This window comes from Lissotriton helveticus, chromosome 9, assembly GCF_964261635.1.
Source record: "Lissotriton helveticus chromosome 9, aLisHel1.1, whole genome shotgun sequence".
NCBI classification, from domain to species: Eukaryota; Metazoa; Chordata; class Amphibia; order Caudata; family Salamandridae; genus Lissotriton; species Lissotriton helveticus.
In genome coordinates this window covers 523,651,913-523,666,092 of record NC_136070.1, presented here as the reverse complement: position 1 = coordinate 523,666,092, position 14,180 = coordinate 523,651,913, and the positions used below count along the sequence as shown (strand labels likewise).

Sequence of the window (14,180 nt, the reverse complement as noted above, 5' to 3'; positions counted from 1 at the left end):
TGGTAAAAAGTGGGGGTGACCATGACACAAAAAGGGGCACTTGGCTACACTTTTACTCAGATATTTGTGCACTGTCAGGCAAAAGCAGTTAATGGCCCAACTGCTTTCAAATTATTTAGTGATAGATGTAGCTCTGGGTCAGCATCCACTTTGGAGACTCTAGGGGTAATAAACGTTAGGCCAATACCATGAAACAGACGATCACTGTCAAAATGGTTCCAGATGTGAGGGCACACACATGACTGAAGACACCATTGGCACTAGTCCAAAATTCAATATCATAATGAGTCATTCTGATTCTGCCTTAGATAATGTCCAAAGTTAAAAACCTTTGAAAATACAAATTTACTTTAGAACCCAAGCAATAGATGATGAATAAATAAACATGTCAATCTAGAAGAGGTTCACAATGTAAACTTCAAATTACAATATCTCTGGGCCCAGAATCGCGGAGACCAACTGCAGCCAAAAGGGCACAGCTCCAAGAGAATGACCTCAAGGTTACTCTTGGGGCAAGATGCAAGCATACTTTTGAATTCACTGGGGAAAAAAGCAGGTAAGAAATAATGCACAGGGTCGTGCTTAACTAAGCTAAGGAGAGGATGTCTTTTCTCGACCGTGACCAATACAAATGTTGACACAAGTGAACTGTAACCAGAACAGCAAGGGCTAGTCTACCTTGACCATGTGGGCATTCCTGTTACTGGAGAAACTCAGGGTATCTCTTTGATGGCATGCCTTGTTCTCAGGAAACTGATGCTGCTCAACGTAGTTAATATTAGGTGTCCAACATCAAAACCATTATGGATAATAGTGATTTTACAAAAATGCTTCCAAGAGTAACAAAATAAGCCTGTGTGTTATTTTCTTGCTATACTTGCCATTAATTGTGAGCTGTTTACCAGAGAATGAGCCCTGATCTCCTCCACCCTGCCTCATCATCTTTTCTTGTAAATTCCCACTACTAGGAATACAAAAACGTACAAGCTATCTTGTTACCACCACACCTGTACCTATCACCCAACAGGTTTACATTCTCAGATCATAGCGAGGCCCTTCCTTCAGGCCTTGCTGGTTGTTTATGTTGACCGTACTTTAAAGGGCAACCCACCAGCAAAGCCTCCTCTCCTGACCCCTATAATGTGCATTAAAACCAGCTCTCTAGTACTCTTGTTGGGTGCACAGTTGATATGCTTCTATATTTTGAGCAGCTCATGGATATTAACACAATGCACTGAATTCATGTCCTGAAGTATGTCCATCTATGTGAAAGACAAAGGGATGTGTTTATAATCATAAAGGGATGAGTATGTTGCTGAGGAGGATGTATGGGTAAGGTTAATTTAAAAAGAGGTCTGCCACCTGCCCCCTAGTCATAATGCCACAGAAATGCTGGAGGATAATGGTTAAGGAGCTGTACCCTGCGTCATCGACATTTCCGAAGCCAAGTCCTTTTCAGCCCAAGGGCACTGGGACCTCACAGGAGCAATCATTCAGGCAACCTAGGGAAGACTATTGGGCCCTGGAAGACCGTTGAAGATCATTAAAGACGGGGGTGTTGGAACAGATCTGCTCCACCCTGCGGAGAGCATCTCTCTGCGCTTCACAGTTAGGGTAGCTAAGATACAAATGTAGGACATGAGCAAGCGTTACAAAAAGGTTTAAGGTGTGAGAATGATGTCACGATTTAGAGTGCTTAACAATTGAGATTGGACGGACCTAATAATGGTAGAAGAGCAGGCAATAAAAACAGTACCAGTATGATCATAGACTGCCAACACTATTAATCAACGGATTAAACACATGTAAAAGACAACAATCAGGTAATGGGAGAAGAGCATTCCATAAATACCATACAAAGGTCTGCAATGGCCTGCTAACACTGTTATTCCCAGGAGTACAACGGTGATATAAACAGTCAAAGCATTAGAGGGGAGGGCAGTATTGAAGCAGCTGAGACACGGTCTTTAGGTCAGGAACTTCAGCATTAGAATTTTTTTCATCTCTATTTTTTAAAGAAGCCGAGGATGGACTTCCGGACGAAGGGAGTTCGAAATCTTTGGGGCCAGGCCAGAGAAAGCTCACGTTACTAGTTCTCTTTTTGTGAGAGAACTGTGGTTTCAGGAGCAGTGAGTTTGCACTTCGAGAAGGCCAGCAGCCCCCTGATCATTCTAATTTGTGAGCCAGATAGATGGGGGTTTTGAGGTGCAGGGCTTTGTAAGTCATGCAAGCGAGCTTTAGTTGTATTCTCGCTTCGCAAGGTAGCCAGTTTAGGGATTTTAAGGCTGGGGATATGTGATTATTTCTTTTTGTACCAATCTAGCTGCAGCATTAATCGAAGCCCTAAGTGGGGCCAAGTTTTGTTTGGGGAGACCACAGAGCGTGGAACTACCGTAGTCAAACTTTGGCAATACTAGAGCTTGAACGGCCCATTTGAAGTCTTTCTGTGGAAGGAATGGTTTGAGATTCCTTAGTAACCTCATCTGGTGTTCAGCATCCTTGGTTGCATTGCGGATATGATTCTGCATGTTCAGGTGCCTGTCTAGAGTGATTCATAGAGATTTAGCAGGCTCAATAAGGGGGGAGCAGTTGAAGGATGAAAAATGATGCATCCAGGGGTCACTCTTGGGGGCGTGGGTAGTGGAGCGATGAGAAACAATTCAGTTTTGGAGGTGTGAAGCATGAGGTCGTTTTCAATGAGCGCGTTTTGAGTGTTTATCAGGACAAGGTTGAGTTGAATGAAGTCTTCTGGGGAGGAGACTTTCAAATAAAGTTGTGTCATCCGCCTATATATGAAAAAGAATGTTCACGGAGAGCAAGGCATTAACTAATGGTTCCAAGAACTAATTGAAAAGTATGGGTGAAAGGGCACACCCTTGTGGAACCCCCATAGAGACTACAGACGGCTGAGATAGAGACTGATTCACTTTGACTCTGAGATCTGTTGTGGAGGAAGGAAATTAACCATTGCCAAACCAAACCTGATAGTCCTATCCTGTGTTCCAGCGTGGATAGTAGTTTGCTGTGGTTAACAGTGTTGAAGGTAAGAGATAGGTCAAGGAGAATCAGGAGGCAGGATTCCTTTTGGTATAGCAACTTTAAAACGTCATCCAAGATGTGAGTGAGTGCAGATTTTGTGCTGTGGCATCTACAATGCCTGATTGAGAAATTCCAACTGTTGCATGACCATCAATGTGAGAACAGAGTTAAGTTTGTACCCATTTTCTAAAAGTTTCGGCAGCGTGACGATGTTGGAAATAGGATGGAAGCTATTCAGATCAGAAGTGTCTGGGGTTTTTATTTTTAGAATAGGGGATACTTGCGCTGCTTTTAGGCAGCCGGTATCGTGCCTTGCAATAGTGAAGCGTTCACAATCTTTGCCCAAATGGGGAGGATGGCAGCCTTTATTTCTTGGAATATGGGAGGTGGTAGAGGGTCGTTGAAGTGGTTGGATGGTCTGATCACAAGAAGAGTGTTGTAGATGTCACTTTCACTGAAGGGTGTAAAGGTGTCCTAAGAGGCATTGTTCTTGGGTTTAGTGCTAGGGGGAACAAGCAGCTCCTGGTGGTCATGTGGAGCAGTGCATCTTTTGAATTCTAGGTCAATATTGATGCTTGATGTTTTTTCGACAAAGGCGGCGGCCAATTCATTGCAGGTAGGAGTGCCTTCGCCAAGGTCAGGGCGGATGGGCGCTTTGGGCAATTGTTGATTAACAATTTCGAAAAGTTTCTTGTGGCGGTTTTTGGCTTGATTAAGTTAGGATCTGAATAAGTCGGCTTTTGCACTCTTGATTTTTTCGTTGTAAGAGCTCCCGACAGCTCGAAGGTGGTTTAGGTGTTCGGTAGATGGAATAGATTTCCAGGATCTTTCTGCTGACCTTAGATTACGGCGTTCCGAGTTTAGGGTGTTGTTGAACCACGGTTTGGAGAATCTGGAGGAGGCATTTATTTGTTGTAAAGGGGTCATAGCGTCCATGATACCGGAGACAGAGGCATTATAGAAATGTGTGAGGACATGAACTTCTTTTATTTCTGAATAGGGAGTGCAGGCCTTTGTACATCATATTGCTAGCTCTTCAGTGGTGATATTTCTGAGGTTCCTTTTCTATTGCTTAGTTTTCTTGGGTTGATCGTCCTTCGCGGACACCTTCCTGTTAGTAAAGAAGAAGATGCCATAGTGGGCTGACCAGTCACAAGGGATAATGGAGTCCAGTGTGATGGTGTTACCTTTGGATATGATGAGATTCAGAGTTTCTCCCTGTTGTGAGTTGTACTATCACAGAATTGTTTCAGCTTATGATCCAATAGGAAGGATTTAAGACAGTTCACTGCATGATCTTTAAGATTAGACCAGTGGAGGTTAAAGTCTCCCAAGACGATTTAGGACATTAGAGGGTCGCCAATGAATGAGATGACTTCAATTAAATGCTCAATGAAGGAAAGACCATGGGGGTGGTAGAATGTGTGTAGTTTGCAGACAGGGCGGTGTTTGCTGGAAATGTTGATGCATAGATATTTGTTGGAGATTGGAGTAGTGGAATCAGATTGTGAAAGTGAGGGTGTACTTCGGTGTATACAGGCTATTCCTCCACCCGGTTTCAAATATATGTCCATTCAGACTAGGAAGTCAAGGATAGGGGTTAGAGGAGCAGTTTAGGCAGATTTCTGTGAGGATAAGGATATGGGCTGATTGTGTGTTTTAGAAGAACTTGAGCTTTTGAAACACGCACTTGGTGTGCGGGTAGGTAGTCTCAAGAGGTGGATTCAGCTTGATAAGGCTGCATCCTGTGCTTCTTGAGCCTCTTTGCAGTCACTGCACAGGCCACATTAGCCAGTTATTGAGGGTGTAGACTCGATCAACTTAATCATGAATCAGACAATGGAGGATTCCTGATCATATCACCTACATTAATAAGTGTGGATATGTCAACCTGTAGCCTGCAAAATAGTGATACATTGACGTAGACCAGTGGTTTGTAACCTTTTGACATCTGTGGACCCCCACTTCTCACTACTGGAACCCAAAGATCTTTAAGAAATAATTATTGCAATCCTGGGAGCCTCACTGAGTCATTACTGGAAGCCGGGTAGCCAGGCCTAAGTATTTCCAATGTTCGGAACCACAAAAAATACAGAAACAAACATTCATCAAACAAATACAGAAATTATAAAATTTTCTATCTAATTCACAAACAATTAAAGACATTTTTATTTTAATGGGAAGATTGGAGCGTTTCTAATTTCAATCAAAACCACTCACTGTTTATACTATATTCTGTTTGAAGCACATGCACTACTACCACAAACCAATCTGAGGATACCAACTTAATTTCTAGCCTCCAATTGCACATTCCTTCACTATAACATTACTTTTTTAACTCTTCATCTTTACGTCTTACTTCGTTATTTATATACACTTTATTAATCTGTTAAAAATGTTTAGTTTTCTAATCAGGCGCAGATCCCCTGTGTAGGCTTCACAGACTCAGAGTCTCCGGGCCATAGGTCAGGAACTACTTACGTAGATTTGGCCACTGATATAATTCCAGCAATCACTGATGTGCTCAATCCCCATTACCCACCTTCACTATAGGCAGCTCGGCCAGAAAAGGCCCGAAGCCCAGTGTTAGGCAAGCTTTCTGGGACCTGTGGGACTCGGGGGCAACTGGGCAATCCATGTGACAAGTAATGTCTTTGTCCCGGAACTCACTGAAAAGAGATCCATTTTCAAACTCAAAGAATCTTGAGGCTTTGACATTCAGGGTGTAGTAAGTTCTAACAGTCAAGGCTTAGTATTGGACGATGATGTGGGGTGAAACACCTAAACAGCAAATGTTTCACTCGCATACATATTGTCCAGTTAGTGTTTTTTGTTTGAAAAACGAACAAGACTAGATTAGCAGATCTGCTTAGGAACCACAGAAAGTTGAATGACATGAATAAGTGTTCTCAGTAACTAGTTGCAGAACTTAGTATAGGTCATTCCTGGTTTTGTGTTCTTTTGCGGCGGGTTAAGTAAATACCGGATAAAATATTGTTCCTCAATAATACTAGAAAAATACCCCATAGGCTTTAAGATAAGAGTACCTGGAGCTCTTACTAGTAGTGTCAGCCGTAACATATGTAGCCCATTATCGTTCTCAAAGGGACAACAGGCTATGAACTACTGCACGAATGCCTGAGGTAGCAGATCTGAATGGAGTGATGTACCAGACTCTTACTACTATGAAGTTGACTCAGATACACCCCACACCAAATAGGAACAATGCATATGCATACAAACCACATTACCAGAAAAGCAATACCAGAATATGCAATTAGAACTAAAACATTTATTTTGAATAGATATGTGTTCTTACTTTCTCCAACCCAGCTGAGTTCAAGTTCAAACGCTTTGTCCTTTACTTCATCATGGACAATGTAGATTCTGAAAAATGTTAAAAACATAATAATTAGGTGAAAATATGTCCATAAACCAGCAGCACTATTTTTCCAGCATTGATCAAAATATATAATCTTACTTTACAGGCCTATGCCCTAGATTTATTGTGCAGTGCGGACCCTACTATTATTCATGCTAAGGGGACCGGAACATCAGAAATACCCATACATTTCACACAAAGCTTAATCAACTATCAGAGTGACCTGGCCTTGCTTGGAATCCCAATGCCAAACGACACAAGGCACAAAAAGTGAGACCTGTGAATTTCTATGCGATATTCTTATACAGAACATGAACTACTATTTTTACCCAGATTTTTCCTGAAGGGTTGACTTCATGCTGCAATTTGTATTACAAACATTATGTAAAACAGTGATAGCTCGTCTTTGTGCAATGCTTAGCATTGCGCAAAAGCTTTTTTTTTTCTATTAGCAAACTCTATCAATGACATGATTTATGTGCGATTCCCTAACAATGGACCTGCACATTCAGTTTTTTTTACCGTTTGCTCCTCACAGCACTATGCGAATTTTGCGCTATACGAGTACTTGAGGTCAAAATATGTGCTTCTACATTATACAATGGCAGTATATCCCATATGTAGGGCTAAATTGGAGGGGACACAAATACCAAATGTCTTTCTGATTTAAGCTTGGATTCAAAGATTTTCAGGCACATCCATTACTATCAGTAGCCATTCTCCGTCATAAACATTGGTCTCTGACAACCTAAAGGGGAAACATTAACTAATTATACAAATTTAGCATATGGGACTCAAACCATTCATTACATTTCACACAGACTGCCCAAAAAAGTTAAATCTCTTTTTAAATCTTCAAACAGAAGAAGTCTTTTCCCTTTTCAATGTTAAAATTAGCACTCTGCTGGCCACTACGTTACGATGATTCAGACTTACATTTTGACCAATACCCCATGACCAATAATCTCAAAATATTGGGTTGGTTAGTTATGAATCTAAAAAAGACGTGCTGGAATACTGTTGGCAGATATTAAACTTTTCCTTTTCCAGGCTTTAATCCTTCCTAGATTTCTAAACTTAATGTAAAACAGTAAGCAGTGAAAAAATTGGAAGAATGGATTTAAGTGCAAACTTCTTTACAAAAAATGATATGAGTTCCATGTCCAATTCATATTGATACAATTGATGGACAGAATGCAGAACAATGTCATACATTCACCCCAGTACAGAGATCTGGGACTAAATCCATTGTTTTTTTGCTTACTATGCCATTTCAGTTTGGACCCAGCCATATGCAAATCAGTCTTGACCCTGGGCCCAATGGGCACAGTCCCGCCAAAATTGCCAGGCTAGGTCCTCCCTGGACTGGAAACAAGCATCCTAGGACCGGTTTCGGTGTTTTACCCCTTATCAGCCAGGATAGCTTGACTCCAGAAGCATGAAGAGCACGGGACCCACGGCTGGGCATATCTGTCCCACTCGCGATGACAAATACAAAAAGAAGAATTGATGGACAGAATGCAGAACAATGTCATACATCCACCCCAGTACAGAGATCTGGGCCTAAATCCGTAGTTTTTTTGCTCACCATGCCAGATCAGTATGGACCCAGCCATATGCAAATCAGTCTTGACCCTGCACCCAATTGTATTGTAATTGTAATTGCATTCATATAGCGCTTACTACCCCTGACGAGCCGCAAAGCGCGTTTTCGGTGAGTAGCACGCTACTCCAGGACCCATAGAGGATTAGTGCTGAACTAGTATAGTGAAACATGCAAGTACATTTTAAGTGGTAGATAGGTTAGTCAGTTATTTGGATTTGGAATGATAGCAGAAGGATAGAGGAGGAAAAAAGGTTTGTATTTATATAGCGCTTGTTACACCTGATGGGGTGTTGAAGCACGCTACTCCGGAAGCCCATAAAGGATTAGTGGTGAATTAGTATGGTGAAATATGAAAGTAATCTCAGTGGTGGATATTAGTCAGTTATTTGGAGTGGGAAGGATAAAAGGGGAAGAAAGGTTTGCATTCATATAGCACTTGTTACCCCTGATGGGGTGTTGAAGCACGCCACTCCGGAACCCATAAAGGATTAGTGGTGAATTAGTATAGCTGAATATGGAATTTCAGAAGTGAACATGTTAGTTTGTTAATTTTGATTGAGAAGGATAGTGGAGGAATACAAGAGTGAAGGATTTCTTTTTTTGGTCTTAGGAGTAGGAGGAGGCTTTTGGATGAGTAAAAAGGAGTTTTGGAGGGGAGGAGTCAGAGAAGATTTTAGAAAGGTTTGTTTTGGGGGATAGGTATAGTAGGAAGAGGTGTCAGATGATACGAGGGGTAGAGTAGGAGAGAGTCAAGAAAGGGTTATTTTGGGGATCATAGTAGTGGCATGGGGTTTGGGATAAATGAGAGTGGATCTAGAGGATATATTGATAGATGTATAGGCTGAGAAATAGGGTAGTGTATTGGAAATGCTAAATTAGAAGAAAGTGATCAATATAAAGATCAATAAGTACCTTAAGTTTGTGGATGTGGATGGTGTGGTCTGGGTATTGCTAAATGGGGAAAATGGGCAGCATTTCTGGCCCTGGCCAGTCTCGAACAGGCTCAAACAGGCAGCAGCCCTTGTCCTCTCTGCCCTGAACAGGCTCAAACAGGCAGCAGCCCTTGTCCTCTCTGCCCTGAACAGGCTCAAACAGGCAGCAGCCCTTGTCCTCTCCGCCCTTAGCCTCAACGCCCGGGCTGAGACGCCCTAACCCTGGCCCTTTATAGCCCTAGTAATCAGGTGACCCCTTCAGCCAATGGGAACCCTATCCCTAACACTATCCAATCACAACACTAGCCATAAAATCTAGAACCAATAGGAGACCAGGACTTAACAGCCAAGCTTAGCTCTAGTCCAAGCACCCTATCAGTTCAAAAACCCTGATCTCTACGTCCAATAGAGGCCCTAGCCCTACTAGTAGTCACAACCCAAGTCCAAGCCACCAGTGGTACAGGAAGCTCTAGTCCCTACTTCCAATAGAAAGCCTACCAGTCCAGCAACCAATCACACCAGAAGCCCTAATCACTACTTCCAATTAAAGGTCTAACCCTAGCCCTAGTCCCAACCCTACACTGATTGAATCACAGACCCAGAAACCAATCAGAACCCTCAAATACCCAACCAATGAGGACACTAACCTTAATCCAATAGAAACACCAGATACAACCACCAATCAGTGTACACATGTACCAACCACTAGCAGACCATATAAGGTCCTGGCGACCTCAGACAAGGTTTGCTGGCCAGGGAGTTGGAAGCTGCTTCTCCTGTACAGAATCTCCTAGGAGACAGACAGGCTCAATCCACACTTTGGACTTCTGCAGGTAAAGGCCTCACTAACTTGAAATCTAACAATACTGTTTGAATAAAACTTTGGGCTAGATGTAGGTAAATCTATTTTACCACTTCTTAAATACCGAATTTTACCGATTCGGTATTTAAGAAGTGGTAAAATAGAGGGGGGGGATGTAGGTAATTCCAGATGTGGAATTACCGAATCGGTAAAATTCGGTAATTACCGAATCGGTATTTCCTATTGATTCCTATGGGCTTCACAGCCATAGGAATCAATGGAAATACCGATTCGGTAATTACCGAATCGGTAAATACCGAATTCTGCAAGGGTGCAGGGGGTGTCACTGACACCCTCTGGCACCCCAGAAATTGACATGTGCGCCATGTGGCACACAGACATGCCCTAAGGGCATGTCTGTCTGTCACATGGCATAGGTGTGCATGCACACATGTGCATGCACACCTGAATTCGGTATTTTAACACCCAATTGGATTGGGTGGTAAAATACCGAATTTGTAGGGCCATTGGGACTCTGAAGCGTTCCACCTACATCTGAGATTTACCGAATCGGTAAAAATACCGATTCGGTATTTTACAGAATCGGTAAATTTACAGAATCGGTAAATTTACCGATTCTGTAAAAATGTGCCCCTACATCCCAAAAACCCATTCACCGACTGGTAACGGCCGAAATCGGCCGTTACCGGTCAGTAAATGGCTCCTACATCTGGCCCTTTAGTCCCTCTCTTGGCCAAAAAACGAAATGCTCAGTCCCTAGTAAACACAGTTTAAACAGCTCACAAAAGCACCCTCTGATGTAGAATATCCCTGTTGCTGAGGGGGGGGGGGCTTGTTTCACTGGCTTGTGAACATAAAATGGTGGCTGGGGGTGCACTGATTTAACATACAAGTCTTAACACACAGCAGAGGAGAAATTTGGAGGGAAAACTGATTTGTCAACAGGAATGAGATGGATAAACAACAGAGTTTGGACTGCAAATCCCACAATTCAACACGTTAAATGGAAGCAATCATCGGCAGGGAAAACCACAAGTTTAAAAAACAAAACAGGTGATAAAATATGCACTCACAGGCAGGTTAAAACTACAATTTTAAACTGTAACAACCACAGGCAAAGACAGTAATCACAGAAAGGGAAAATCATTTTTTTTAACAACTTTTGTTTTGGGGAAGAGACAGCACTAGTCTGTCTCCTTACCACTTCCTGGACTCTGCTCACTGCAATCTGGGGCACAGGAAGGCTGCAACTCACAAGATGGAGGAGAATGATTTGGGGTGCACCCAGCAAAGCCTTAAGGGACCTGGGCAAGTGTGAGGGGAGGACTCAGAGTTGCCTGGTAGCTGAATAGCCAATAGTCTGCTGGCGGGGGCTGGGAAGCTGCTTCTCCTGTTCACAATCTCCTAGGAGACAGACAGGCTCAATCCACACTTTGGACTTCTGCAGGTAAAGGCCTCACTAACTTGAAATCTAACAATACTGTTTAAATAAAACTTTACTCCCTCACCCGGCCAAAAACACGGAGTGCACAGTACCTAGTAAACACAGTTTAAACAGCTCACAGAAGCACCCTCTGATGTAGAATATCCCTGTTGCTGGGGGGGGGGGGGCTAGTTTCACTGGCTTGTGAACACAAAATAGTGGCTGGGGGTGCACTGTTTTAACATACAGGTCTTAGCACAGAGCAGAGGAGAAATTTGGAGGGAAACCTAAACTGTCAACACACTCCAGCCCGAAGTGCCGGGCTAGGTCCTCCCTAGACTTGAAACAAGCCTCCTAGGACCGGTTTTGGGGTTTCACCCCATATCAGCCAGAATAGCTTGACGTGGGTCCCTTCCACTTTGCCACTGGATTCAAGCTAGCCTGGCTGATGAAGGGTTTTACCATATAGATGGGTCTGAACTGAGGTGGCGAAGTGAGCTAAAGAATGATGATGGATTCAACCCAGATCTGTGACTAGGGGTGAGTGTCTGAAAAGTTTCAGCACTCCGTCCATCTTCTCCTTGTGTTTGCTTTGCTGCTGCAGTGGTCCCACCGAGTACTGATCTCTATCCCTGCCTTGCTTGTTATGGACGCTGCAAACATTCCCAATAACTAACTGTAAAAACAGACTGTGCCTGTGATACAGTTGAAGCAGGATCAGAAGCAGGCGACCACGCTTTTTCTAATATGTAATTTTAAAGTGTTTTCGACAGACTGGGAGCGATGTTAATCCCTTAAGGATTTTTGTGCTCCTCAAATGGATCTGATCAACTAAATTACAAACTAAGCTGTAAAGCACATCAGGCTTTACAATGAAAACAAGACAAATATTGAAATTAAACTAATAAGGTTTATTAAAAGTTACATTATTACAGAAGGCTAAATAAATGGTTAGAAATCAGTCCTTTAAATCAAAATCGAATTTAGGACATGAATAAGCATAACCAGGAATAGTCCAGCTTTTACAATAAAAATGTAAGGTATAAATTAAAGGTGAGGCTGACTTGGAGCTGCCTCCTAAAAGTCAAGGGAGAATGAGCCCACAACACCCAAGGGGCTGCATTTAGAATGTATTTTCCACAGTAAATGTTATTTAGTGCAACTGTGCAAGAGTCAGACAATATGAACCAATCAGGTTAAAAAATAGAAACAATACAGTTTGTGAAATCACATTATTCGACACTATCCATCAGATTCACATAATGCAGTTCCCAAGCCTAGTACCCTTCAGACACCCAAATTGCTAATACAAATGGCCCTACTTCACATGAAGTGACAAGTTCTCGAGAAATAACTGTGGTCCCAATAGGGGAGGCCTTGGTAAGATTCACTTTCAATGGAACATAGTGCTACAGGACACTAAAACCAAGAAACACCAAACTGTACATGGGTAAGTGGCCTTACATCTCTAATCAGTGTTTACAAAGTTGCTTGTGCATGAATAGTCGGCGTGCAGTGAGAAACAAAAACAAAAAAACTGCATGCTGGAAGATGGCTACAAGCAGCAGCAACCATTTTGAATTTGAGGCCTACATTAGCTAATGTTCGTATGAGCACAGTTACCTTACCATAATGTCTTCGTTTCAACTACAGGTTAATATTATTTTATCATGTTAATGCTAACACTCACACACACACTAACACACACACACTAACACACACACACTAACACACACATATACATACCCAACCACCCCACCCCCCCAGAAATTCCATCACATGCAAAGAGCATTAATCAATGTGAAGAAAGAGCAATTGAATTGGATGTAATGTAATGTAATGTAAAAAATTCTTGTAGAGCGTGACTTACACCGGACGGTTTCTTGGCGCTGGGGGAGAGGCACAGCAGGGAGGAAATGAGCGCCTATGTGTAGATGCAGCGGAAGAGGTGAGTTTTGAGGAGAGACCTAAAGTGAGGGTAGGAGGGAGAGAGTCTGAGTTGATGGGAGTGAGTTCCAGAATGAGGGAGCCAGGAAGGAAAATCTGAGACCTCCATGTTTTTTGCACCTAAACCTAGGCGTCTGGAGGAGCGCATGGTGAGAGGATCGGAGGTGCCTGGAGGGGACGTAAGGATGTAGAAGAGAAGAAATGAAGGAAGGGCCGATGCCGGCCAGAGATTTATGGGTCAGGCAGCCTAGTTTGAACTTGCAGCGCTCCGATACAAGTGCAATTTCATTGCTCGACTATAAGAAATGTGAAATTGTGATGCCCAAAAATAAGGGGAAATCTGAACTGTTTGTATAAAAAAAGTTGATTGAATTATTAGGCCATTTTTACGTCTCAGGGAGGTCTGGTTTAGATGGTGTACCACATACTGTCTCCAAGGTCCCCTTCCCGGTGCCGCTCCCAGGCCCATCATTGCTTGCCACCTAAATTACTAGAATTGATATGCAGTTCTGAAAGTAGTGTGCAGAAAAGAAACCCAATGTTTTAAGGTGCTGGCATCTCTACTTAACCTGATTTCACAGCCACAAAGTTGGAAGGTGAAATACGCAATGATAAATCAAACTAGTCTCTGATCTCGACTAGCACTGTATCACAAATGTTTACAGACCCTAAAGAAGTTATGAAATTCTGCAATATGCCTGTGAGAAGGCATGGAATGACACAGGGGAAGTGGTGACTGTGGTGGGTGATGAGGATGAGACCCAGATGAGTGGCACAGAAGGATCTGCATACCGTCCTTCCTGTTCCACACAGTTCTCTTTTATAAAGGCCTTCACATGTTTTGCTGGTGGCATTTACAATGATATGCAGATGGCCACCATTACTCAAGTGAATGTGTGAATTATATTGCATTTTGGGAGAGGGGATGATACAGAAAGATGGGATGCTCCAACTCTGACCACAGGTGTGTATAACCATCATGTGCAATGCTTTATGTAGTTGGAGCCGCTGTGTGTGTGTGGAGACAG

The 14,180-nt window shown here is 42.7% G+C and overlaps 1 protein-coding gene across 1 annotated transcript in view; it reads right to left on the bottom strand.

Moving 5' to 3' along the window:
* Positions 1-14,180, bottom strand: part of PSMA3 (proteasome 20S subunit alpha 3) — a 143,583-nt gene that overhangs the window by 36,129 nt on the left and 93,274 nt on the right. Inside the window, exon 9 of the mRNA XM_078660373.1 lies at positions 6,359-6,426. Within this exon, the coding sequence (XP_078516499.1) occupies positions 6,359-6,426 (68 nt within the window). The remainder of the gene's footprint in view (positions 1-6,358; positions 6,427-14,180) is intronic.